Below are 25,219 nucleotides of genomic sequence, written 5' to 3' on the forward strand. Positions count from 1 at the left end.
TCTTTGTCTCATCCCTCACCTAGGACCAGTTTGCCTTGGGTGGCCCTACCAGGGGCATAAAGCCCCGGACAACAGAGATGTTCAATCGGATTCAAGTCTGGGCTCTGGCTGGGCCACTCAAGGACATTCACAGAGTTGTCCTGAAGCCACTCCTTTGATATCCTGGCTGTGTGCTTAGGGTCGTTGTCCTGCTGAAAGATGAACCATCGCCCCAGTCTGAGGTCAAGAGCGCTCTGGAGCAGGTTTTCATCCAGGATGTCTCTGTACATTGCTGCAGTCATCTTTCCCTTTATCCTGACTAGTCTCCCAGTCCCTGCCGCTGAAAAACATCCTCACAGGATGATGTTGCCACCACTATGCTTCACTGTAGGGATGGATGTACTGTATATAACATAAACAGAAAAATTTGAAGTTAGTTTCAGTTTCACAGAGTTAGTGGAAGATCTCAAAAAGGATTTGCAGGACAGTATTGTCAGTTTGTCAAAAGCAGTGAATTTTAACATGGTAATTTAAAGATGGCAAAAATAAATTTAACATTTTAGAAAAAGAAAATTACAGGCCTCTAAAATGAAATGATTTATTAAAAATAATACTTAATAACTTGAGCATTATCAACAAAGATGGACTCTATGAATTGTTGGGATGGGAGAAAAGATCAACGAAAATATTTGTAGAGGAGTAATTGATCTGCTGTCTAGAATTACACTGCAGCTGATGGAGAAATTGGAGTTTTGGATTTATAACACATTCACAAAGAACTTCTAAAATAGAATAGGGGAGCTGCCGTTGACTTAAACTTGTTAAAAATGGTTAGAGTTGGTTAATCTAATTTCTAGCACTTTGAAACAATAAATGCATTGCTCATAAACAAAAATCTCTTTTTATCAGAAACTGGATGGTCAAAGGCATTTGGTCATTAGTCGGATGGTACGGAATTATGTTATTGTTTGAGTTTTTCATATAGAACTACAACTTAAATTGCTCTTTATAGAAATAGAGTCCTGTGATTAATTCAATACCTATTCTTTACGTAACTAGGGAATCTTTAAAATATGCACTGTGACTAGATTGCAAGATCTATTTATCGATGATATTCCTTTTCTTGATTGTAATTTTCGATAATATGTTTAAAAGAACACCTCTTACAAAAAACTAGTTTATTAGGCTGAAGTTTTATTCTCAATATTTTTTCTAAACATAAGCTAGTATTAGAACAATGTGTCTTTCTTTTCCCATACTCCCTAAAGCTAAAGAACTGCACTTTAAGATTATTAATGACTTACAACTCTTGCAAAGAATTTCTGAGGTTACAATTTAGGATGATTGATGACATCTGAACATTTTGTCTAAAACAGATTGCAATTGCAGATCACTATTTTCTGTTTGTAAATATTTTACATTTTATGTTAAAACATACAATCTGATATTTAATAATATAAAGCTTCTCAGATTGACCTTTACTCATATTAAAGATGGTCTTACGGAAGTGATTGTCAATCATTTCAACTTTGCCTTTTATGATTGGCGAGGGTGTCGTTGAGGGGGCGGGAACAATTTTTGGTAATTTCCTGTCGACAACTCGTCACTTCCTTCGCGACAAAGAGGACGTTGCCTGGGTTGAGCACGGCGAGTGGAAATGCCGAAGTCAGTGATTGTTTTCTTTTAATAATCGTTTTCGTAAAGGACTACTTGATATATTATCATTACTGTTTTATTATGGTTTACCTTAGAATCATGACGAATACGCGAGTTTAAAATGGACCGTATGTATCAAATCATGTGCAGAACAATGAAAAATCGACTGAATGGTTTTGGTTTTTCGATTCGATGTAGACATTAGATTCCGTTTGGAAAGTGGTATGAACGTAAGGTGGTATACCGGCAGTTAAAGTTACCCAGATATACACGCGAACGTTATCGGTAAAGTTGTTCTCTATTACGGCTTAGTTAATATATGTTTTGTTTCTCCAATGTTTTTACCATTAAATAAAGGTGGCGAAGCATCTCAGATATACAGCAGTAGTAGTACATGCATATTAAATCGCTCAGCGGTTTCATTCGTGTACAAAGCTCAATTTTAAGTTGAGCAAACGTTTTTCCACGTCTTTAAGATGTTCTGCGCAAGTCGGTAATTCTAAGATTTCGCCACAAAATGTTAAATTTTCTGAAGTAACCGGATCCATTGAATGCATTATGTTATGTAAATCTGAGTGTTTATCTGTAGATCCAATGCATATGCTTCCTAACTGCTGCCTGACCTCTTATTTTAAAAGCATGCAATTTTAATCAGTGATGTAAATAAATTTATTGGTAATATAAGCTGGTTTCATGTCGCACACGGTTACATTAGTTGATAAAATTGGTGTGACTAACAGCGCATCACGTCCGATTGAAGTTTCAAAAGTTCACCAGAGAAAAGCAACTCATCATAACCCAGTTGCAAAAATATACATCGTCACAACTCATCTAACAGTATTGTAGGATTTGTGTTTAATTTACCTTTTTGTATTTTTAAATTGTGGTTTCCACCTTGATCAATTAATGGAAAGAAATGCCATCAAATATATATTTTTTCTGAAAACCTCGATGGCCCATTTAAGCCCGTTATCTGTTTCCGAACCTTACTCACTACATTGAAGAAGTTATTGAAGGACTGCTGGATAACATACTTTTCATTAAAAATTGTATTGAGTTTTTTTTGATATGTGAAATGTATCTTTGCTTGCTTTACTGTGTGCAAGTAAGAAAAAATAAAGATACCCTTAATAAAGCAACTTATTTTTTATTGTAAGGTGGAAATGTTTTAACACGTTTAATTGAATAAGTCAGACAATAAAAAAAAGACAATTAGACAGTCTGCTTAGATTTTTTTATATAAAATTTACATTTGTTGCTTTTGTTATTGATACATTTCCAAAGTAACTTGGAAGGGGTAATTGCCAGAATGCTGCTCAATTTTTTTCTTTCATTCTCACATCCAGCACATTCATTATTTCTTGACTTCACTATCAAGATTTTTAAGTACATCATTTGTACCTGGAATGCATTTTGTAAACAGTATCTTTTGCTTTATTATTTAATATACAAATTGTGCTAGAAGATCCATTCTTTTTTTTTTTTTTTTTAAGTTTTTTTTTTTTTTTTAAATTATCTTCTACTCTGTGTAACAAGATAACAAGAAATGTATTAAATGTGGTCCTTAATTGCTTCCTTGTGAAATGTTGAAATATCATGATAAACTTAAGTATCTAAAACACGGCTTTGTATTTTATTATTAGTCTTAACATTTGTGAAGCAGTTCATTTTTAACTATTGTGCTATACCTATAGTATGAAATTGTGTGTGTGTGTATATATATATATAATATAAATAATATGTGTGTGTGTATGTTTGTATATTTAAATATATTCAGACATCAGGGTTACACAGCCTGGATTCAGATTTTGTTTGTTTTTTTTGGTTTTTCTTTTACCTAGTGTGTGTAATCTCTACATTGCCTGCTATTTTATTCTAAAAGGAATAAAGCTGGTCCCCTTCAGTTGTATGGTGGCTGTAAATTCTGCATAAAAAAGTGTCATCTTTGCATTTTCTGTTGTCACATTGAAACATATACCTTTATCATATAAAAATTATTCTGGATATTTTTTATGGCAGTAATTCTGTGAGAGATAAGCGGAGATGTGTGACTAAATCCCAGTGATTAAAATCTGCTTGAAACTAGCTTTATATTTCCTGCCAGATATGTTCTACCTCTGGTGTTCTTTTTGTCTTTAATGTGATGTCTGTTAGCTTACTGATAGTTTTTCTAAAATTCTGAGTACAGGTTATTTATGGCTTACAAGGGGTTATTTATTAAAGTTTTTTTTTTTTAAGGAATAGCACATTAATGATTCTGTTGAAAGGCATTTACTAATTTAAAAACCTGCCTGGAGAGGGATAAATAATTTGAAGTTAAATGATTCCTTATATTTTTAATAGAATATAATTTAAACTGCTGTTTGCAACTCTCAGTCTCATCACTGTGCCCATTTTTTCTTTTAAAGGTTCTTTTCACATTTAACATTAATTAAGCCCTGTGAATGGTGTCAGTTGCATACATGTAGAAAAATAGCATAGCATGTGGTTTAAATGAGGGAAAACCTCTTTTACTTTTTTAGGTCATTTGAGCAAGAAGAAAATTCAATGTATAGTGTTAGAGTAATAACTTTTTTTTTTTTTTTTTTTTTTTTTTTTTTTTTAGATTTTACTGTGATTATTGTGATACATACTTGACACATGACTCGGTAAGTGGTGAGCAAGCTGTTTGAGTTTATGTGAATATAGCATAAGTGATATCAAAGTTGGAATAAGGTACTTCTGACCTATTTACCAAAGAGGGGCAGGAGTTCACATCTGCACCATTTATACTTGGGTATATAAAAATTGCATCATATATGTAAGTGTGAATCGATTGTTAAGGGAGCAGGAACGACATGTCCTGTGTTTGCCTCTGTTCATTGAAGTATTTGTTTTGCTAATAAGGATCTCAAACAGAAGCCCAATAAAACTAAAAACTTGTGAGCCCTTCTTTACTTTTTCGGGCTAGAAGGTCAGCATTCCAAATGCCAAAATGAATTGAATGAGATTTATCTTTTTTTTTTACATGTCAACTTACTGCATCTGTTAATTGTGGATAGTTTTGTGGAGAGGTCTATTTTGGTGCCTCATGCTGTATGTTACACTTGATGCATTATAAAGTATCAATCATCTTTTATCTTATCTATATAAAATGTTTTCTACAGCCATCGGTGAGAAAGACACACTGCAGTGGAAGAAAACACAAAGAGAATGTGAAAGATTACTACCAGAAATGGATGGAGGAGCAGGCGCAGAGCCTTATTGACAAAACAAGTGAGAATGTTGAATCTTTAGCCTTTAAGACTCTGTGCTGTGGTGATAGTTTAAATTTCACCAGACTTCGAAAAAATAGCACCATTTCTGAAACAAGGATTGATGTGCTATAATACTGTTGTACCTGTCTTGAATAATGCATTACTCCATTGGTCACATTTTACCAGTAATTAACCTAGGTCTCTCTTCATAGCTGCTGCCTTCCAGCAAGGAAAGATCCCACCAACTCCTTTCCCAGGAGCACCTCCTCCTTCAGGAGCCATGATACCACCACCCCCCACTATGAGTAAGTATTTCTGCAGGTGAAGTTAGCAATGGTTATTGTGGAAAAAGATTTATGTTTGATGAGTAAATGCCTAACATATTTGTTGCCTGTTAAAAAAAAAAAAAAAAAAAGGTTTTTCAAAGAAGAGTAGATAGATAGATAGATAGATACTTTATTAATCCCAAGGGGAAATTCACAAATTATCATTATCATGTATTATAATATATATATATATATATATATAATTATAATATATAATATTATTATTATATTATCAGTATCATTAATCAATCAGTTTTTTTTTATTTATATAACACAAAACATATTAACAGTATGAGCTGTCAAATGGTACCTTATAGGGCAAACAGATTAATAAAACACTATTAAAACTGAACATTAAATTATCAGAAGCAGGCAAAATCTTCTGTTTGTCACCAGGGGTGTTTTGAAAGTATACTGGAGAGATTTCAAATTGCAAAAGTCAGAAGGAGCCTTACAAATCCAGGACAGCTATGGTGTAAAATTACAAAACAATGGGCTTAACAACAGAAAGAGAAATGATGGATATGGAATAACTTTTTACTTTAGAACAGCAGTTTTTGGTGCACCAGGGGCCACATGCATAACGCTGTGTGTAAAATTCACACTATAACATGGCATACGGACAAAAGCGGAAATGTTCTTACGCACAAAAAATCTAGATGCATAAATCTGTGCGAACGGCAATTTCCACGTTCTTCCACTATATAAATCCCGGTCAGCGTGAAAAGTAACGCACATGTATGCGCCTGCTGTCCCGCCCCAACTCCTCCCAGAATTACGCCTCTATGAATATGTAAATCAATATAAATAGCCCTTAAACTCAGCCGTCTGTGAAATGTCAATGGCAAAAGCACAGGGGGAAATAGAAGAATTTCAGCAAATACCAAGTGAAGGCAAGGAAAAACTTACTATTTGTTGGTTTAAACAGTGATATAATCAACAAATGGAAGTTGATCGAGTGACAGTGTCGGGGAAACTCGAAAGCTCAAGTTCACAAAGTCACACACTGCCCAAAATAAAAAAGAATTTGTCAGATATCAAAGTCGCCGTGAAAAGGCGAGTTGTAGCCCACCGTCTGAGTGTCATATGAAAGCTTATTAGGGTACAGAGAAAAAAAATGGGCACACAGTGGGGGGAAAAAAGCATGAAATGTCAACTTTAATCTCGAAATTTCCACTTTAATCACGTAGTTTATTTTGCCATTAAAGTAGAACATCATAAACTTCATCTTAAAATTGTTTAATTTACTAGTTTCTCAAATCCCATCCTAACTAAAGTAGCACGTTAAATGCTTTGTTTTGTATTTGATCTTCTGTGTGCTCTATGTGTGTGAATCACTACGTGTTTCTTAAGTGAGCTTTCACTTCCTCTGACAGGACACAGAATCCATTACATTCATATTACAGCTCTCTGAATAATTAAAATACTGAGATGTATACTTGATATCATTTTCATGATGATAGGAGTTAAAGCATATTATTAAACATGGGAACACGGTGGCGCAGTGATTGTTCCTGCCTCATGCAAGATGCTTGCTACGCTGTACGCCTTCAATGAAATAATTTATTGCAGCAGTACTGTCTCTTTCAAACGTACTAATCCCCAATTCCTGTCCTTACTTTTCTTTCTCCAAATACCCAATCGCCACACAGTCGGCTCTGTAATAGACGTTAAGCCATCTGTAAGCTTAGAACGCAGATTCTTCAGAACTTTTAAGGAACATTGAAATATCTTCGTAGTACGTTTAATTATTCTATCCAACCATCCTTCCAGTGTCGCACCAGCCCCAGCAAGAATAAAACACGAGGCAGGAACAATCCGTGAATGGAGCGCCAGCTCCTCGCTAGTGCTGCGGCACCGTGTCCTCCCATGTTTAATTATTAACAATATAGATTATTTAAATGATGTTAACATTTTATCTGTATAATTTAATAAACATATTTTCCTGCATTTCATCTTAAAAATGATGTCATCATATGTAAATACGCGCTTTATAAAGTGTCTCAGGTTGTGCAATATTATAACTGTATCGCAAGTTTACACTGAGGTAATTGTGCTTAAGTACAAAGCAATCTACAAGGAGCACTTGATGGACTGATTGACAGCGTTTATAGTTCTTGGGATGAAACTGTTTCTGAACCGTGAGGAAAGGCTCTGAAGCGTTTGCCATATGAGAGCAGTTCAATAGACAGCATGGCTGAGGCAGTGTGTGCTTGATGCTGTATGCCGATAATCTCTTTCCAATCATCTGCTGTAGAGCTGTGATTCCCCACTCAGATACAGTGATATAAATACTCGGAGTGGTGCAGTGAGAGTATTATGGAAAAAGATGATCCGCTGTGGCAACCCCTAACGGAAGCAGCTGAAAGAAGAAGAGGAAGGTGCAGTGAGAGTAACAACACTAAAGCAGCTATGGTATTTAGAATAATTTGACCATTCTGTGGACCATTATATTGTTACAGGTTAATTACAATCAGATGCATTAAACTAATAAACAATATGCAGTTAATGTCAGTGTATTTATAAAGCCACGTCAGGGATGTGGATCTAAAAAAGAAAGGGAAACCACACTGGAACAGTAGCAGTGCTTTGACGCTGGGTGCCACCAGTTTACAAAACCGAGCGGAGAGCTTGCGTACGTCAAGTATTTAGCTACCGTGAAAATGTGGCTTTTCGCCAAATTTAGGTTTTATACATCGTGATTTGAGCGTGGAAATGGGCTTACACAATATTTTTGTGTGTACGCATCGTTTATACATGAGGCCCCAGGAATTTTAAATGTTCCAAAGTACCATTATTTTTTTTTCAGTCTTAAATTAAGTACTCCACTGTTAAGTAAAACTAAAGATATTTCTTTACATAGTTGTTTTTGGGTAAAAATGCATTTTATTATATTGCATTTGGGAGTATTAACAGGGTATCTTGGAAAGTTTTTGTGTGAGACTTTTAATTCTTCTTATGTGCACCTCATTTTTTCTAACATTATTTTTTAATGTATGAACATTAATGTGGTTTGATATGGAATTAAAATTAGGAAGCCTTAGATGTTCGTGCTTTCAATTTACACAAATAATTCAGAACTTAAATGTTGTGTGGAGCAAAGAGGCTGCATTTTCTAAATGACTCCCTCCATTTTTTGATTTGTCATATTAAACTTATCAATTTAAGACTATTACTACCAAATTCCTATACAACAGTCTTTGTTCTGCTGTTATCAAACTACCTTACATGTTTAATTGGACTTTGCTATTGCTTATACCTGTACAATATTGCAGAATTAGACACTGAATTAGATTTGACTTTAACTGCAGAAGTAATCGTGATTGGAGACCGCATTACATTCACTCCTTTATCATTCAAATGCAGTATGTATCATTTTTGCCATAGTCAAATTTTGTTTTTTATACAATAATAGCTTTGGTTAAAAGAAAAAAAAAAAACAACATAAAATTTGTATTTGCTAAATCATTTTCAGGAATTTAGTTTTCCATCAGAGTAGCCCCTATATTGCTCGTTTGCAATACTTTGGAATTGTGAAAATCTGATGGAAAGAAATCAGGGGTTTAATGCAATTTGACATCTTGACATATACACAGGTGGTGAGATCATAAACTGAGGTTGTCAGTTTTGATATCCCTTCCAAGCAGAAGTTGTGTAATGCAGCATCATCTTTACTTGTAAGCCGGGTGCTAATTTAGCCTGTTATTTCCTTAATTCCAGTAATTTGAAATTAAAATTTTTCAAACAAAAATGCAGTTAGTTTAGCACAAATAATCAAAACATACAGTCATGGCCGAAATTATCGGCACCCCTGGAATTTTCCTTGAAAATGCACCGTTTCTCACAGAAAATTGTTGCAGTTACAAATGTTTTGGTATACACATGTTTATTTATGTGCATTGGAACAACACAAAAAAACAGAGAAAAAAAGCTAAATCTGACATTTCACACAAAACTCAAAAACCGGGCTGGACAAAATTATTGGCATCCTCTACTTAATATTTGGTTGCACGCCCTTTGGAAAAAATAACTGAAATCAAGCGCTTCCTATAACCATCAACAAGCTCGTTACACCTCTCAACTGGTATTTCCGACCACTCTTCTTTTGCAAACTGCTCAAGGTTTCTCAGATTGGAAGGGCGCCTTCTCCTAACAGCAAATTATTTTGAGATCTCTCCATAAGTGTTCAATTGGATTTAGATCCGGACTCATTGCTGGCCGCTTCAGAACTCTCCAGCGCTTTGTCTTCAACCATTTCTGAGTGCCTTTAAAGGTATGTTTGGGGTCATTGTCCTGCTGAAACGCCCATGACCTCTGACGCAGACCCAGCTTTCTGACACTGGGCCCTACATTGCGCCCTGATATCTTTTGGTAGTCTTCAGATTTCATGATGCCTTGCACACAGTCAAGGCATCCAGTGCCAGAGGCAGCAAAACATCCCCAAAACATCTTAGAACCTCCACCATGTTTGACTGTAGGTACTGTGTTCTTTTCTTCGTAGACCTCATTCCATTTTCTGTAAACAGTAGAATGATGAGCTTTACCAAAAAGCTCTACCTTGGTCTCATTTGTCCACAAGACGTTTGCCCAGAAGGATTTTGGCTTCCTCAAGTACATTTTGTCAAACTCCAGTCTGGCTTTTTTATGTTTCTGTGTCAGCAGTGTTGTCCTCCTGGCTCTACTGCCATAGCGTTTCATTTCGTTCAGATGTCGACGGATAGTTTGAGCTGACACTGTTGCACCCTGAGTCTGCAGAACAGCTTGAATATGTTTTGAAGTTGATTGGGGTTGTTTATCCACCATTCGGACCATCCTTCGTTGCAGTCTTTTATCAATTTTTCTCTTCCGTCCACGTCCAGAGAGATTAGCTACAGTGCCATGTGTTGTGAACTTCTTGATTATGTTGCGCACAGTGGACAAAGGAACATGAAGATCTCTGGAGATAGTTGATATTTTTCCACAATTTTTGTTCTTAAGTCCTCAGACAATTCTCTGCTCTTCTTTATGTTCTCCGTGGTTAGTGTGGCACACTCAGACACACAACAGAAAGGTTGAGTCAACTTTTCTCCATTTTAACTGGCTTCAGGTGTGATTGCTATATTGCCAGCACCTGTTTCTTGCCACAGGTGAGTTCAAACGAGCATCATATGCTTGAAATAAAACGATTTATCCACAATTTTGAAAGGGTGCCTATAATTTTGTCCGGCCCATTTTTGGAGTTCTTTGTGACATGATGTCAGATTTGGCTTTTTTTCTCTGTTTTTTTGTGCTGTTCCAATGCACATAAAGGAAATAAACATGTATATACAAAAACATTTGTAATTGCAATAATTTTCTGGGAGAAATGGTACATTTTCGGGCAAAATTCCAGGGGTGCCGATAATTTCGGCCATGACTGTATCTTATAAAATTGTTCATTGTCAGTATCTTGTTTTGTTTTTGCTTGTTTTTAATGCAGCATACTTTGGGGCTTCTTAAACAAATATTATTTCCAAACTTACTAAGTCTACAGTTCTGTCTGATTGTGAAACAAAACCAAACTTTATATCTATTTATCTATTTAATATCTGATTACTAAAACATATGATATAAATGTGAAAATAAAATACTAATGTCCTTGTAAAATAAAAACTAAACTAATACTATGAAGGGAAGCTACAATTAAACTGAATTTCCAAGTAAGATCAGAAATGAAAACTAGTATAAATAGGCAAAACTGTATTAAGCTTGCTGTCAACTAGTTAAACACAAAGCACAAGTAAAGTCATCTGGCAAAAGTAATCACATATAAGAGCATTGCAGTTGTAATAACATGACTTAATAGCATGCCTTCTTTTAGAACAGTGGTTCTTAACCTATGATATGTGAGGAGTTACAAGATGGTACATGAAGTAACACACTCACACACACAACTGCTGGGAGGTGTAAGCATGAGCAAAGGTGAGGATTAAAAACAGTTGTAGTTATACCTCCAGAGACATAAAATCCTGCTCTTTCGCAAGGCAAAAATGGTTGCATTATTACATTATTAACACTTACTTACATTTATGGAATGGGTTCAGGAGTAAAAAAAAAAAAAAGATCCAGTCAGCTCTCAGTTCTGCAGTAGTTCTACCCAGTAATGCCATGCATTTGAATGAGGGAGCTGAATGGCCATAATTGTCTAAAATACAGCACCATACATAACTCTAATAAATGAATGGAGGTTTCACCTTTATCCTCTGATTGTAGTAAATGAGGCTGTTTTTGCCAGTACTACCATCCATCCAGTTTTATAACCAATTAATCCAGTTCAGATTTACATGTGATGTACTATTGGAAGCACACAACACGGGGGACTCTTGTAGGTAGATTATCATTGGAACAGAGGAATGGTTGATTTCCAGTTTTTTAGAGATCTCTCTAAAATCACTCAAATCAGAGTCCTTAATGTGTTTTGCTGTCGTCTGCCAGTTATTTTTTTTAGTAAACACATGAGGGTTTTGAATTTTTTTTTTTTTTTTGTACAGATGGCCCTCCCCGTCCTGGAATGATGCCAGCTCCACCAATGGGTGGCCCTCCAATGATGCCCATGATGGGACCCCCACCACCTGGAATGATGCATGTTGGACCAGGTAAGTAACACTCTCCATGTGTTTAAAATATGTTGGTTTAATGTTGGATTAGCTAGTAGGGGTGCAAAAGTAGTCCCATTTTAAAGCCTGTGTGTGTACTGTCATTTTTTTATGCTGAATAGACATGAAAGAAACATTCTTAATACACTGGAATCCTTAGTACCCCCTTTAATTTTGAGTAAATCCATTTGAGACTCGCCATTGTCCAGTGCACAGGTGGTTCACCTTTGGCTGTAGAACAGGTCATAAATATCCGAATCCATTAAAATCAAGAAGGAGAAAGGAGAACAGGCAGTAATTTGTAAGTCAGTGGATATCAGTGTATTTTTAAACTATTTGCTTTATTTTTATTGATTGCTACTGTTGTCTCTTTATAAAGATGTCATAGTAACTTGTGTATACAACATACGTGTCCAAAGGTGTAAGGTATCCTTATAGTCCATGTAATATGGTATGAAATAAGCAAGTGTTTTTTTTTTTGTTTTTTTTTGTATAACAATTATTAATTAATATTTGTCAGGCTGTGCAAGTGAATATGAGGGGAGAAAGGGATTTTTAAGCAGATAAACAACCCTGTGTAGATTAACATATGTTGTTAACATATGCTTTTACTTTGTGCTGTAATGTCATACATTTGTGGCAAACATACGTTTGAAAATTCTTGAGGAAGCTTTGAAAGACCTGGTGCTTTAAAAAAATATTTCGGCATCCTATGCAGGTACTGTGAGTATATGATGATTTTGGGGATGTGGAAGGAAACCCTAATTATACATAGATGCATTCAGACTACACAGAGACAGTGAATGGACCAGGGTCCAAACGTAGTCTCCTGGAGCTGTGATGCACCAGCAGCACTAGACACTGCCAGCCATTCATAAAAAAAATGTACAGTAAATTTTAAAGTGAACATTTAACAACAATATCTTAAGCAAATGATGTCTCCATCTGTGTGCTGTCAGGAACAACTGTTGGGTTTATTAGACGGGGAGATTTGAAGAAAAATGTAATCGGACATTGAACTGCATATGGAAATTAAACTTTTGAGCTGTGTAGTTTTGTGTGTTAAGTCATTGCTACTTGTACCCACTGTATAGTGACTCACTTACTTAGATTAACTCTTTTGCAACTAAGATTAGGTGTGACAATGTAATATTTTGAGTTGCAACCTGAGTTCGGAAAAACGTTGGGATACTCTATTCTGTGACACTTAAAAATAGTATGTGATTAAAGAATTTTGCACAATTTACAGTGTTTTGTGCTTATACGGGACTTCTAAGTTTAGCAGCTACACACTGGACAGCATATACAGTCATATGAGTCATAAAAGTTTGGGAACCCCTCTCAGCCTGCATAATAATTTACCTTCAACAAAAAAGATAACAGTGGTATGTCTTTCATTTCCTAGGAACATCTGAGTACTGGGGTGTTTTCTGAACAAAGATTTTTAGTGAAGCAGTAGTTAGTTGTATGAAATTAAATCAAATGTGAAAAACTGTCTCTGCAAAAATTTGGGTACACTTGTAGTTTTGCTGACTTGAATGCATGTAACTGCACAATATTGATTACTTGCAACACCAAATTGGTTGAATTAGCTCATTAAGCCTTGAACTTCATAGACAGGTGTGTCCAATCATGAGAAAAGGTATTTAAGGTGGTCAGTTTCAAGTTGTGCTTCCCTTTGACTCTCCTCTGAAGAGTGACAGCATGGGATCTTCAAAGCAACTCAAAGATCTGAAAAAGATCTGAAAACAAAGATTGTTCAGTATCATGGTTTAGGGGAAAGCTACAAAAAGCTATCTCAGAGGTTTAAACTGTCAGTTTCAACTGTAAGGAATGTAATCAGGAAATGGAAGGCTATAGGCACAGTTGCTGTTAAACCCAGTTCTGGCAGGCCAAGAAAAATACAGGTGCGGCATATGCGCAGGATTGTGAGAATGGCTACAGACAACCCACAGATCACCTCCAAAGACCTGCAAGAACATCTTGCTACATCGTTCTACAATTCAGTGCAATTTGCACAAAGAACATCTGTATGGCAGGGTGATGAGAAAGAAGCCCTTTCTGCACTCACGCCACAAACGGAGTCACTTGTTGTATACAAATGCTCATTTAGACAAGCCAGATTCATTTTGGAACAAAGTGCTTTGGACTGATGAGACAAAACTGAGTTATTTGGTCACAACAAAAAGCACTTTGCATGGCAGAAGAAGAACACCGCATTCCAAGAAAAACACCCGCTACCTACTGTCAAATGTGGTGGAAGTTCCATCATGCTGTGTGGCTAGTTCAGGGACTGGGGCCCTTGTTAAAGTCTAGGGTCGGATGAATTCAACCCAATATCAACAAATTCTTCAGGATAATGTTCAAGCATCAGTCACAAAGTTGAAGGTACGCAGAGGTTTGATATTCAAACAAGACAATGACTCAAAACACAGTTCGAAATCTACAAAGGCATTCATGCAGAGGTAGAAGTACAATGTTCTGAAATGGCCATCAAACCGCTGTCAATAAAGGAATTGGAAATTATTGCCCAAAAAAAGCAGCGACTTAATCCTGAAAGCTGTAACAGAACACAGGTGTGCTTAAATATTGTTATCTTTACTCCTGAAGCACATTCCGTGACGTTTTTATAAGGTTAAATGTAGGCACTTATTTTGTGATGTGATGGCATCAGCAGAAATCCATAGTTCAAAGGAAAAACAATGTATAATGTTTTGTGTAACATAGACATATCACAGTATTAGCGTTTTAGTTTTAATTCTTCATGAAAGTAATCGTGATGATGAATTTACATGATCTTAATGTTACCTTGATTTTCTCCAATGTTTATATTCCTTCTGTTGTACAAACATAAACAGTTTGATCAGTTTGCCACTCTAAGTAGGTCATGTGCAAGTGAGTGAGGGACTATGTATGTATGTATGTATGTGTGTATTGGCATGAACTGGGAACTTATCTAGGGTTTAGTGCCAGACTTGTGCCATTTGCACCAGGTAAGGCTTTCTCTCTCATCAACGTACACAGCTGGTTCAGAGATTGAATGTGTACATTAAAGTGCATCAAGACTTTGAAATATCATTATTGGGTTAAATGTGTAAGAATGAGAAAATAGCTGTCTTTCTTTAACACCTTGTAAGGGATTGAGTTTGCATTTGTGCTTTAATTTCTTTTGGTGTTGCAGATTTTGTTTGGTGCTAATAACCAAGTGCTTTTAAGTGGATATATTTTGGCAGGAATTATAAAATATTGTATGTATACATTATCAGCTCTCAGAAAATGTTAAATATTTACTTATAGAAATGTAATAATTTACGCAAGTATTAATGATTCATAAGATGTTTTAAATTGAGAGATCTAATTAACTTCAACACTGTGTTAGATTGTGACTACAATTTGCACATCTCTACTTCAACCAGTTTTAGTAACTATCTGTATAACTTTAAGTAATATATATATATATATATATATATATATATATATATATATATATATATATATATATATATATGGAAGAGAAGGTCTGTGATACGGTTTGCATATTTGCAGTTGGAGATCCACAAAGGGAGAAAAAACGAATCACGTATCATAAAATAGTTTTATTCCTGAGCTTTCAACCCCTATCAGGAAGTGAAAATGCCATCAACAGACACTTGGACATAAACCCAGCATATGCCAACTTAAGAAGGACATATGCACTTTAATTAAACGATACCCCCCCCCCGATCATACTGACTTAGTCACCGCCACCCATCCCCCCCCAAACCAAATACTGAATGTGTTGCTATATATTGCCTTTGATTCTTGTAAGTCTAAGCATTATCCTCTGATGAAGAGGATAAAAGCTCAAGAATAAAACTATTTTATGATGCGTGATTCGTTTTTTTCTCCCTTTGTGGATCTCCAACTGCAAATATATATATATATATATATATATATTACTAGTCATATAATCCATTTAAATTATATATATTTTTTCAGTCTAGTGACTGTCACCTTTCTGAAATTTAATTTGTAATTGTCAACGAAACACTTAGGAAATGTTGCCATTTTGCCCCATGAGATTCGTAGGCTAAAAAGGCAGCTGTATCCAGAATAGGAAATTTGTCTGACTCCCTGCCTTCAGTGTAAAACTGGGAAAAATAGTTATGTTGTTAATAAGTTTAAATTCCCTAGATAATACAATATTCTTAGTATGATTTTTTTTTTTAATTATATATGAAGGCTTTGTTTGAACAATGTTATTTTGCTTTGAGTTGTTTACATTTTACTATGTCTTTTTAGCTCCAGGAATGCGTCCACCCATGGGTGGTCCAATGCCAATGATGCCAGGGCCTCCAATGATGCGGCCGCCTTCCAGACCTATGATGGTTCCTACCCGGCCTGGTATGGCACGACCAGACAGATAACCACCTGATGAAGCTCAACAGTCTGACACTTCCTAGCTGCCCCCTCATGTTCCTACCCTAGTTTACTGGTACCATTTCATAACAAGTATAATTGTCCAGAGGTTTATGTGTTTTGTTATCATACTTGTGATGTGAAGTGTGTACCATATGGTTTAGCAAAACCCTGGTGGTGGGGTGAGGGGAGAGGTTGGGTGCACTGGTCTATTGTATCAAGCCTGATTTCAGGTTTTTATTTTGGTTTTGTTACTTTTTTTTAAATAAAGCAAGTTTTCCACACAACATTGTTCTACTATTTAAAGAAAATACATTTTGATCATTACTATGGCAACTTTTATTTTATGTGAATTGCACATAGATGAGATCAGAAATTATGAAACATGAATTGCAATTGCAAAGTGAAAGTGTTTACCTTGCCCGTGCTACATGATTGAAATTTTTTAAAGACACGTATGCCATTTTCCAGTTTGACTGCATTGGTGATGCATGTTACAGGTCACCTCAAAAAAGCCATAATGGCAGTTAAGTGTCATCTGAATTGCTTTATTTTATTTTCATTTAATGTGGAAAACTCATTACTGGATTTTTAAAATTGTTTTAGTACCTTATTTGTCATGTGAAAAATAAAATTAATGCTAAGTCACTGCTTTGTTCATGTAAAACAACAAATCTGACATTTTCCTTGTGTTTTTAAATATGTGTATGTCAACAATCTAATTTATCACTATTCCATTGTAGATGTCAGTTTCTGTAAAAGGATTCCCCTTAATCAAAAAAATCTTGAAAATGTCTCTAAATATTTTTACATTGTAATAGCACAGTATGGTCAGAGACAACTTTGCCTAAAAATAGACAACAGCCTAAAATAAAATTCTGGAAAAACCACCATATTAATATCTACTGGCATTTATGTAATAGTTCTCATTTCCTAGCATACACTACTTCCTGTCTTTTATCTGTATAACACAACATAGGTAATCTTGCAATCTAAACCCTGGGAGGCTGTGTCTAAATTTCACTGCTGTGTAGAATGAAATGAGAGCTTTTTTTGTTTTAATAAAAATGAGCAGAGGAACAGTCTCTTAACCAGTTTTCATCTTTTATAACAGATCCTGAGGTATACTGGTTTATCTGATTAGATTGAATAGTGCTCTAAAATACTTGGTGATAGATTGAAATGGACTGTATTTGCATTGAAAGAAATAAATGGTGTCAAAAATTGGCAGTAATAGAGGAAATTCAAAGGGAGCAGATACCCTTTCATTCAATATAGTACTACAAATGGGTTCATAGTTGAAATTATGTATTTTTGTCTAAATTTATGACTTTACAAGTATTTTAGTGATTGTTGCCAATCTAAATTCATTTTTAGAGTATGTGTAATAATAACAATCAATAAATTATTGACACTGTTTAAACTAGTTTAGTTTTGACAGCTGAAGCTCATCCTGGCAGCATCATTGTAACGTAATTTTTTATAGGAACTCCTTTTTGGTAAAATTTTTGTTCAGCTGAATCTTGTCCGTGCTTGGTGAGATAAACAAGTACCATGTGCAGGTATGTGTTCCTATGTTTGCTCCAGCTTCCTCTGAAATCTTGGAAATAAGCAGGTCCACAATATGGATACATTATTATTTTCTGACTAATAGTTTATAATACTTCATAGCTTGGCTTACCTTGAGGGCATGATCTGCATATCTAATGGAACCTATACTAGACAGCACAATGAGCAAACACATGAGCAAGAGTTATTCAAATGTTTTTATACCTTTGTGGCATTTAGAAAGTTACCTGCTTTAAATACTGAAGTAGCACACCTGCCGTATTTTCTTGCTCAGAAAAACAAGCACAGTCTACAAGAGTGTGTCTTGGTACAGAAAGACAAAGAGAATAAATAACTAGCATGTAAATCAAGGAAGCAGTCCAATGATAGTCGTGGCCACGTGGGTGGTGTGTGGGTGGTACAGTGCCACAAGCTTTTTTTATTTATTTAGAAGAGCTGTTCTAGTCTTGCAGTATTTGTTAGAATCAAGGAGTGTGAAATTTGGTTCTGATTAGATCATTTATTTCACCCTAAGATAAATGCTAATGAGCAAACTGTTGTGTGTCCAAATAAAACTGTATAATTTGCAGTGCTCTTTGTTGATTTTTTTAATATGAAGTTTTTGATGATAATATTGATAAAATTTAAAGAGCTCTCATCATATTTTAAACCTTTCTAAATCATGGATAAATTGATTAGAACTGTAGCACATGCAATACCTGCAGGGGCTGTATAGGCTACAGCTATGATCATTGTGATTTATCAGCTTTCTTTTTTGAGTGAAAAAAGTTATTAAATGTGTTCTAGATGAGTTTGTCTTCTTTGTCTGGAGACAAAATAATGCATAAATTACTAAATTTGATTGGTAAAAAAACAAGTGTAATTTTTAATGATTCTGTTTAATTGCCGGAATTAGCCTGATGTAAAACACTGTTTTCAGTAAAGATCTGCTTCCAAAATAGCCTTTAAGGACTGAGTTTAAGTATTACTGGCCTAAAAGTGCAGACATTAGTAAATGAGCAGTTACTCCAGGAGATCAGTAAAAGTAGTAGTAAAAAAAAAAAAAAAAAAAAAAAACTAGCATGTGATTAAGATAAATTGAATGCCTATACCCAGTGTTGTCACTCTTCTCCACTTACTGTATATACTGTAAATAAGTGCTTTTGTGGTGTCTGCTAAATTTAGACACTACATACTTACAATTCTGCTTTATAGAGTCAGGTGATGGTATAGTAGCTAGTGTGTTCCTGCTTCAAAGCTCCAGGGTGTTTCTGTATGGAGATCCTGTCCCATGGCACAGTCGTGCATTTTAGGTTATTTGTTGGACTCTTAAACTGGCTTGCTGTAGGCAAGTATACTAGTACGTCATGTGATGACTTGTGTTGCTGCATAGCATCTGTGCCTACCAGACATGGTCTGATTCCCCTCAACCCTGTGGTGCACAGTGCAGAAATAAAAAAGCATAATCCATAGCAAATGTACACAGGAACAAATAAGATGTCGATTTTCTGCAAGGCACACTTGTGTTTGTGTTATTTAACAGTTTTTGCACATTGTGATCATTTGAATATTCTGCATTCTGTTATCACTTTAGAAGGATGGCTGTGCTTTAGTCTGGTCTGCAAACAACCTGCCTACCTGATTCTATACCAGGATATGGCAGGTGACCCATTCAGTTTGTAGCCTTTTCAGTTGGTTCAGATAATTTTGTCCAACCCATTTTTTGTTTACACCTTTGCCTTGGGCTGAAATAATGAAAACAGGCATAACCTGTACCATTTTACAAAAATAGCATAAAGGTCCTACCTTTTAAGCTGCTTGATATGATGAAAGGGTTCATCAGAAAAAATAAAGATTCAATCCTTGAGTTTTGGGCAGTCCTTAGTTACTTTATGCCATGTTTTCTCCAGCTTCATCTTACCTATGGCTGCTTGTTTTCACTACTTTTAACTAGACAACTGCTTAAGAAAAAGAAGAAATCATAGTTATACTTGGGTACATTTAAATTTGGTAAGACATCTCTTGCAAAAGAAGCAATATTTCAAAAGAAAATAACTCAGATTTATCATATATTCAAAAGAGAGCAGTAAAATAATAAATAAATAGATTTGGCCTTTGTGGCTGAATTGTCTGTGTGTGCATGTACAGTGCATCCAGAAAGTATTCACAGTACATCACTTTTTCCACAGGCTGTAAATACTTATGCACATGACCTTTTTCAATTTTTTATTTTTAATAAATTTGCAAAAATCTCAAGTAAACTTTTTTTCACATTGTCATTATGGGGTGTTGTGTGTAGAATTCTGAGGAAAAAAATAAATTTAATCCGGAATAAGGCTGTAACATAACAAAATGTGGAAAAAGTGATGTGCTGTGAATACTTTCTGGATGCACTGTATGTATATATAATGTATATATTGTAAAGGCCCAAGGTACTGTTTAAATCCGTTCTTGACAGTTGGACATGAGGATGACGGAGGCCACAGATATGTGGGGAAAAAATATTTTCAGGCTGTTTGTATGAATACTGTCTACTAAATGGTAATAACAAGAATAATATTTATTTCTGTAGTACATTCATACAAGTGATGGTAGCTCAGAGTGCTTTACAAGATGTCAAAAAAGTAATTACATGCAATGGAAAACAAATTGAAATCAGAAAAAAAAAAAAAAACACAATATAATTTTATAATTGTTTTGGTTTCAGGTTAAAAGACCACCCAGTCCCTAAACTTATAAATGTTAAATACAATGTATGTTTTATTTTTATAAGTACTTTAGTCCAATAGTTTTCATTCCAGCCAGGGTGTTACAGTAATAGGCTTAATTAAAGTCTGCTTGTGTTTTGAAATGTTTTTTCAATGATATTGCCCAATATGGTGTATCTAACCCAGACTTGGTCATTCAGAGTACCTGTCTGTATTAGAACCTTGGTGTCAAATACAAAAGGAAGGCTATGAAATGTGTTTCCACACTTACTATATAATTTCATTTTGTATCTTTTGTTTTATTCTTTCATAGTTTAGGGCTTGATGTGAATTCTAGTAGCCTGTCCTCTAAAGTAACATTGTCATATGATTACAACTACAACTAGAAGTGAAGAAAAAGGCATGAGTTAACCCAGACTTGATCCCCTTAAGGGTCTACCGTTGCTGTCAAAGGGAAAGAAATGGGGTCATTCCATGTCAAATCGACCAATTTTCCAGAAATCCCACACACTTCGGTCTCACAAAATTCTGAAAAAATACCAAGTGTACCCATGTTATTCGGGAGACACCCTGTAAAATTATTTTGATGTAAGATCAATACTTTTCCTGATACAGCCACTTTTGTGGGTGGAGAGGGGTGTAAAATTTGACTTGGCATTATTTTTTCATCAGTTTCATAAGCCCAAATCTCAAGAACTAAACCACCTAGCAGACTCATTTTTTACATACGTAACAAAATCTAAATTTTTGGTGCAGGTGACACCACTTGGTAAGAGCAGACCTTCAAAAGTAGGGAAAAATATTTTGCGTATTTGGCTTTGCTGTGTTTAGGCTTTCAGAAAGTATACTTCTAACTGATATTTTTTCCATTTTTATATACCTAAACAGGGCTTTTCAAAAAGTTATGAGAAAACAAGAAACTGCATCAGGGTTTGACCAGCATACTTCTCAAATGTGAAAAAAATCATTTTGGGCCTAATTTTCAGACCAACTTAATGCACCGTACGAATGTACAAACATTTTTTTAAATTATTTTTCCTGTATCCTACGTGGTCCCTTCATTTCTCAAGAAAAAAAAGTCTTACTTTTCTTTATGTGAATCTTTCATTTTTATTTTCCATTGTAAACATGGGTAAATTCGTCATTTGTCAGTAAAGATAATCATCAAGTTCTTCTTTACTAACGTGGGTATATGATTAATGGAAAAATAAATCACCAAAGGCACATAGAGCACAACTAACGAATAACAGCTGCTTGATTTGTCATTAGATACAACACTAGTTATAATGAAATGTTAACATGTTGGTATTACAGCAGCAGGAATGTGACACATTTCATTAGGACATCTTTGTCTTTGAGATCAAGTTGGTACTGTAGCCTCCCACTGACCGCCGTAGGTACACTAAGCAGTGCAATGAGACACTGTAATGGCACCCAACAAATATCGTCTCTAGATGGCTAATGCAAAGACTGAGCAGGATAGTTTGGATGCATGAAACATATCAGGATGTCTGATTCCACTTCACTCTTGTCGCGAATCACACCAATCCAACATTTTTCATCGTACACGCACGCAGCATAACCTCCAATAGGGCAATGGTCTAATGTGAGCAACACATCTGATCCATCCAGAGTGTGATCATGAGAGGGCAAGATCTCAGCTGCTGCTTCAGTAGTGAAAAGTCAGCCGGTCAATTGACTGGCTTCACCAGACACCCGGCTGACTCTGAGTTTGCCATCTTCTCTAGGGTTGTAACGGGGGTATTCTCGAGTACCAGGTACTCTTGGCCATGGAGAATCACATTCTCTGTTCAGCAACATGAGATAGGACATTGTCATCTGATATGAAAAAAAGTTTTGACTTTTTGATAACTTAGTGATTGCAAACTCAATGATCACCATTGTTGACACATGGTGCATTCAGCCTATGTTTAGGATGGAAAATAAAGATGAAAGATTTGCATAGGAAAAGTATTTGTGTTTAGAGAAAGAAGAGACAATGTAGAATAAAAAATATATATTTTAAAAAATTAATCTGCACATTCCTACATGCTCTAACAATGAAATCCAAAATGATTTTTTGGATTCGAGAGGTCTTCTGTTCAGACCCTGGTACAGTTGCTTTTGTGTTTATTGCTTTTTCAGAAAGCCTATATAGTTATCTTAATAAGGAAAAAAAATCAAAAAAGTTTATGTTGGGTACAAATAGGTGCCTCAGAGGTCTAAACATAACTAAGACAAAAACTCAAATTTTGCTCGATTTTAAGGGGCTGCTTTGATCATGCAGGGTCATCTGGACCAAACGTTTTAATTTCGTCACCTACTATACCAATTAATGTATCCGTGTGCAATGTCTGCTCGGTGGTTTTGTTCTTGAGCTACGGACTTGTGAAATTTGATGAAAAAATGAGGCTGGACAACCCCCCACCTTCCCTCCCTCCCACTTCCCTCAGTAAACTGACTGTATCTTGGAAAATACTGATCTTACATTAAAATAAAATTACAGGGTGTCTGTTGACTAACATGGGTACACCTGGTAATTTTTGTAGATTTTTTTGAGTCTGAAGTGTGTGGGCCCATTAGTTGATTGCACATGGAATGACCCAAATGCTGTGAAATGAGCTTATTGAATAGTCTTATTTTGCATCATCTTTAGAAGTTTTTCCTTTCTTTCCCAGAGGTAGACTTGATATGGATTCTGGTAACCTGTCCTCCAAAATAACATTGCCACACTGCAACTAGTAGTAAAGGAAAAAAAAATGATGAGTAGTAGTTAAAGTTGGCAAAGTCTTTCGAAAAATCTTTTTTAGGATCTGGGGCACTGGTACGTATTTTGAATATTTTTCAGTCGTTATCTTCTATGGTGCCTTTCATGGGGGATTATCCATTCATTTTCCATTCCAAGGCCGTCATACAGCATATGACAGAAATTAACCCAGCATGATACAAGGACACCATTCTATCACAGAGCACACTTGGTGCATGCCACAGTAACACTTCATCGATTTAGAAATGCCTTATGTCTTAACTTCAATTTTTTTTTAATTTATAAATACACAATTCATATTTTTACATAGAGTAACATTATTTTAAAAAGAAAAGTCAAATTATCATAATGTTATTTCTTCTGAAATACCACGCATTTATTAATTTTAATTCAGCGCAGTTGCATGTTTATTGCACGTTTCTGCGCTTGTTGGACAATCACAACTTTTCATTGCGCTGTACGCTAGTCACCTTAAACTGAACTGAATTTAAATACGCACAGAAAGCTTGGGTGTGTGAAAAGCAACGTAGCAAATTGCTCTGAACCTGTCAAGAGGGAGGTGCCCTGTCCAGTCCAGCTGCTTTAGTCACCCAGTCACGTTGGAATTCGAGACTGCGGCGCCGTGGCTTTGGTGTAATCTCCTACAACCTGGCTTTTTTTAATTTTTTCCTGACATTTGTATCTTTATGTAACCAACACGACGTCTAGTACGAGTTGCGCCTCTCGCGCTCTCTTTGTCTCCCTTTTGTATTGTTTCCTTTGTCTATTCAAGCCCGGATCCAGTTGAGGTTGCGGTTCGTGACAGCAAGCCGAAGTGATTTGTGCACAAGGATCACTGTTCGCCTATGCTGTCCTGCCAAGCAGGCAGCAGGCAGCAGGTGGCGGCGAAGAGTAGTATTTCGCCAAGGCTCCGGTAGCCTAGTGTCGCGGAGAAACCCGCGCCATTTTGGCTCTGTCACCCGCGCGCCACCGTGGAAGACAAGAGCCAAGATGGCGACAGCCGATGGTGCAGTTTCCTCGGCTGTACACTGTGAATTGTAGGCAAGCGGGAGTATGCGTCTGGCAAGCCCAAAATGAGTGGCGAAGTGCCCAGACCGAGGACACAAAATGGTTGTTAAAAGCCAGTAAAAGAACAGATATTCTCAAGCAAGAGTCGGCAAACGCAGGGCCAAGAGGGACTCCGTCCACTAATCAAGCAGCATGGCGGGTATCATCAAGAAGCAGATCCTGAAGCATTTGTCCAGGTAGGAGAGTACTATTGCGGTTTTCTGTTTAATCCGTCGCTCAGTCCGCTAATGTGCTTGAGAGCAAATCAGAGGTTCGATCTAGAAAGAGAGCACAGAGTTCGCATCTCCTGTTCTGGGTAGAGGTGGTGGGCGATGCGAGCTACTGGACTATTGGGCTGAGTGCTTGTCTAGTTCTCCATGGGGCAGGTCCAAGAGTTGATGCCGCTGGGCGATAGATATTTTTGTTTGGCAGGATGAGCACCTTCCCACAGCAATACCATTTGTACCTTGTCAAAACAGTAACACTGCGCCAGTTTGGCTGCATGAAAGGCGCTATATACAAGTTAGTTTGAAGTTTCGGAACAAACTAAAAGTTGCAAAGATACAGAGGCAACGTAAGCGTAACTCGTACGACTCTTACAGCATTCAGCCACGAAACTCCTCATCTCGCTTTAATACTTACCAATACTTTATTGGATCCTTTAGGTTAAACAATTTTGGGCATTTAAACGTTGTCAGTGATACATCTACTACTAAGTCAGCGTTGCCAGTGATGCATATATTCCACACATCTCAATGTGGAGTCACTTCTCTGAATCTGTGAGTTTGCGTTCAGCAGTAAAAACCACTGCATTTACTGTCATCATTTCAATATGTCATCTCACTATCCTTCCATTTTCTTCACCCTTTTTTTTTTTTGCTTTTCCTGGCCATGGTCACCGGCAGTGAATCTCTTCACAGTAGTAATTGGTACAAATCAG

The 25,219-nt window shown here is 36.1% G+C and overlaps 2 protein-coding genes across 2 annotated transcripts in view; both read left to right on the plus strand.

The window, feature by feature from the left end:
• Positions 1–1,551: 1,551 nt before the first annotated feature.
• On the plus strand, positions 1,552–17,102 carry snrpc (small nuclear ribonucleoprotein polypeptide C). The gene is made up of 6 exons (XM_028797011.2): positions 1,552–1,644; positions 4,241–4,283; positions 4,782–4,890; positions 5,084–5,176; positions 11,707–11,811; positions 16,093–17,102. Exons 1-6 carry the CDS (start codon positions 1,637–1,639, stop codon positions 16,215–16,217), a joined length of 483 nt encoding a protein of 160 aa, XP_028652844.1. The 5' UTR covers positions 1,552–1,636; the 3' UTR covers positions 16,218–17,102.
• Positions 17,103–23,748: 6,646 nt separating this feature from the next.
• The window catches only part of bltp3a (bridge-like lipid transfer protein family member 3A), an 83,912-nt gene continuing 82,441 nt past the window's right edge, over positions 23,749–25,219 (plus strand). Inside the window, exon 1 of the mRNA XM_051924630.1 lies at positions 23,749–24,476. Coding sequence (XP_051780590.1) covers positions 24,433–24,476 — 44 coding nt within the window. The 5' untranslated portion in view covers positions 23,749–24,432. The remainder of the gene's footprint in view (positions 24,477–25,219) is intronic.

The sequence above is a fragment of the Erpetoichthys calabaricus genome, chromosome 3 (assembly GCF_900747795.2).
Source record: "Erpetoichthys calabaricus chromosome 3, fErpCal1.3, whole genome shotgun sequence".
In the NCBI taxonomy this organism is placed as follows: Eukaryota; Metazoa; Chordata; class Cladistia; order Polypteriformes; family Polypteridae; genus Erpetoichthys; species Erpetoichthys calabaricus.

Coding starts and splice junctions, on each gene's coding strand:
- snrpc (XM_028797011.2), top strand. Junction 4,891..5,083: donor GAGCCTTATTGACAAAACAA/GTGAGAATGTTG, acceptor CTCTCTTCATAG/CTGCTGCCTTCCAGCAAGGA. Junction 5,177..11,706: donor ACCACCACCCCCCACTATGA/GTAAGTATTTCT, acceptor TTTTTTGTACAG/ATGGCCCTCCCCGTCCTGGA.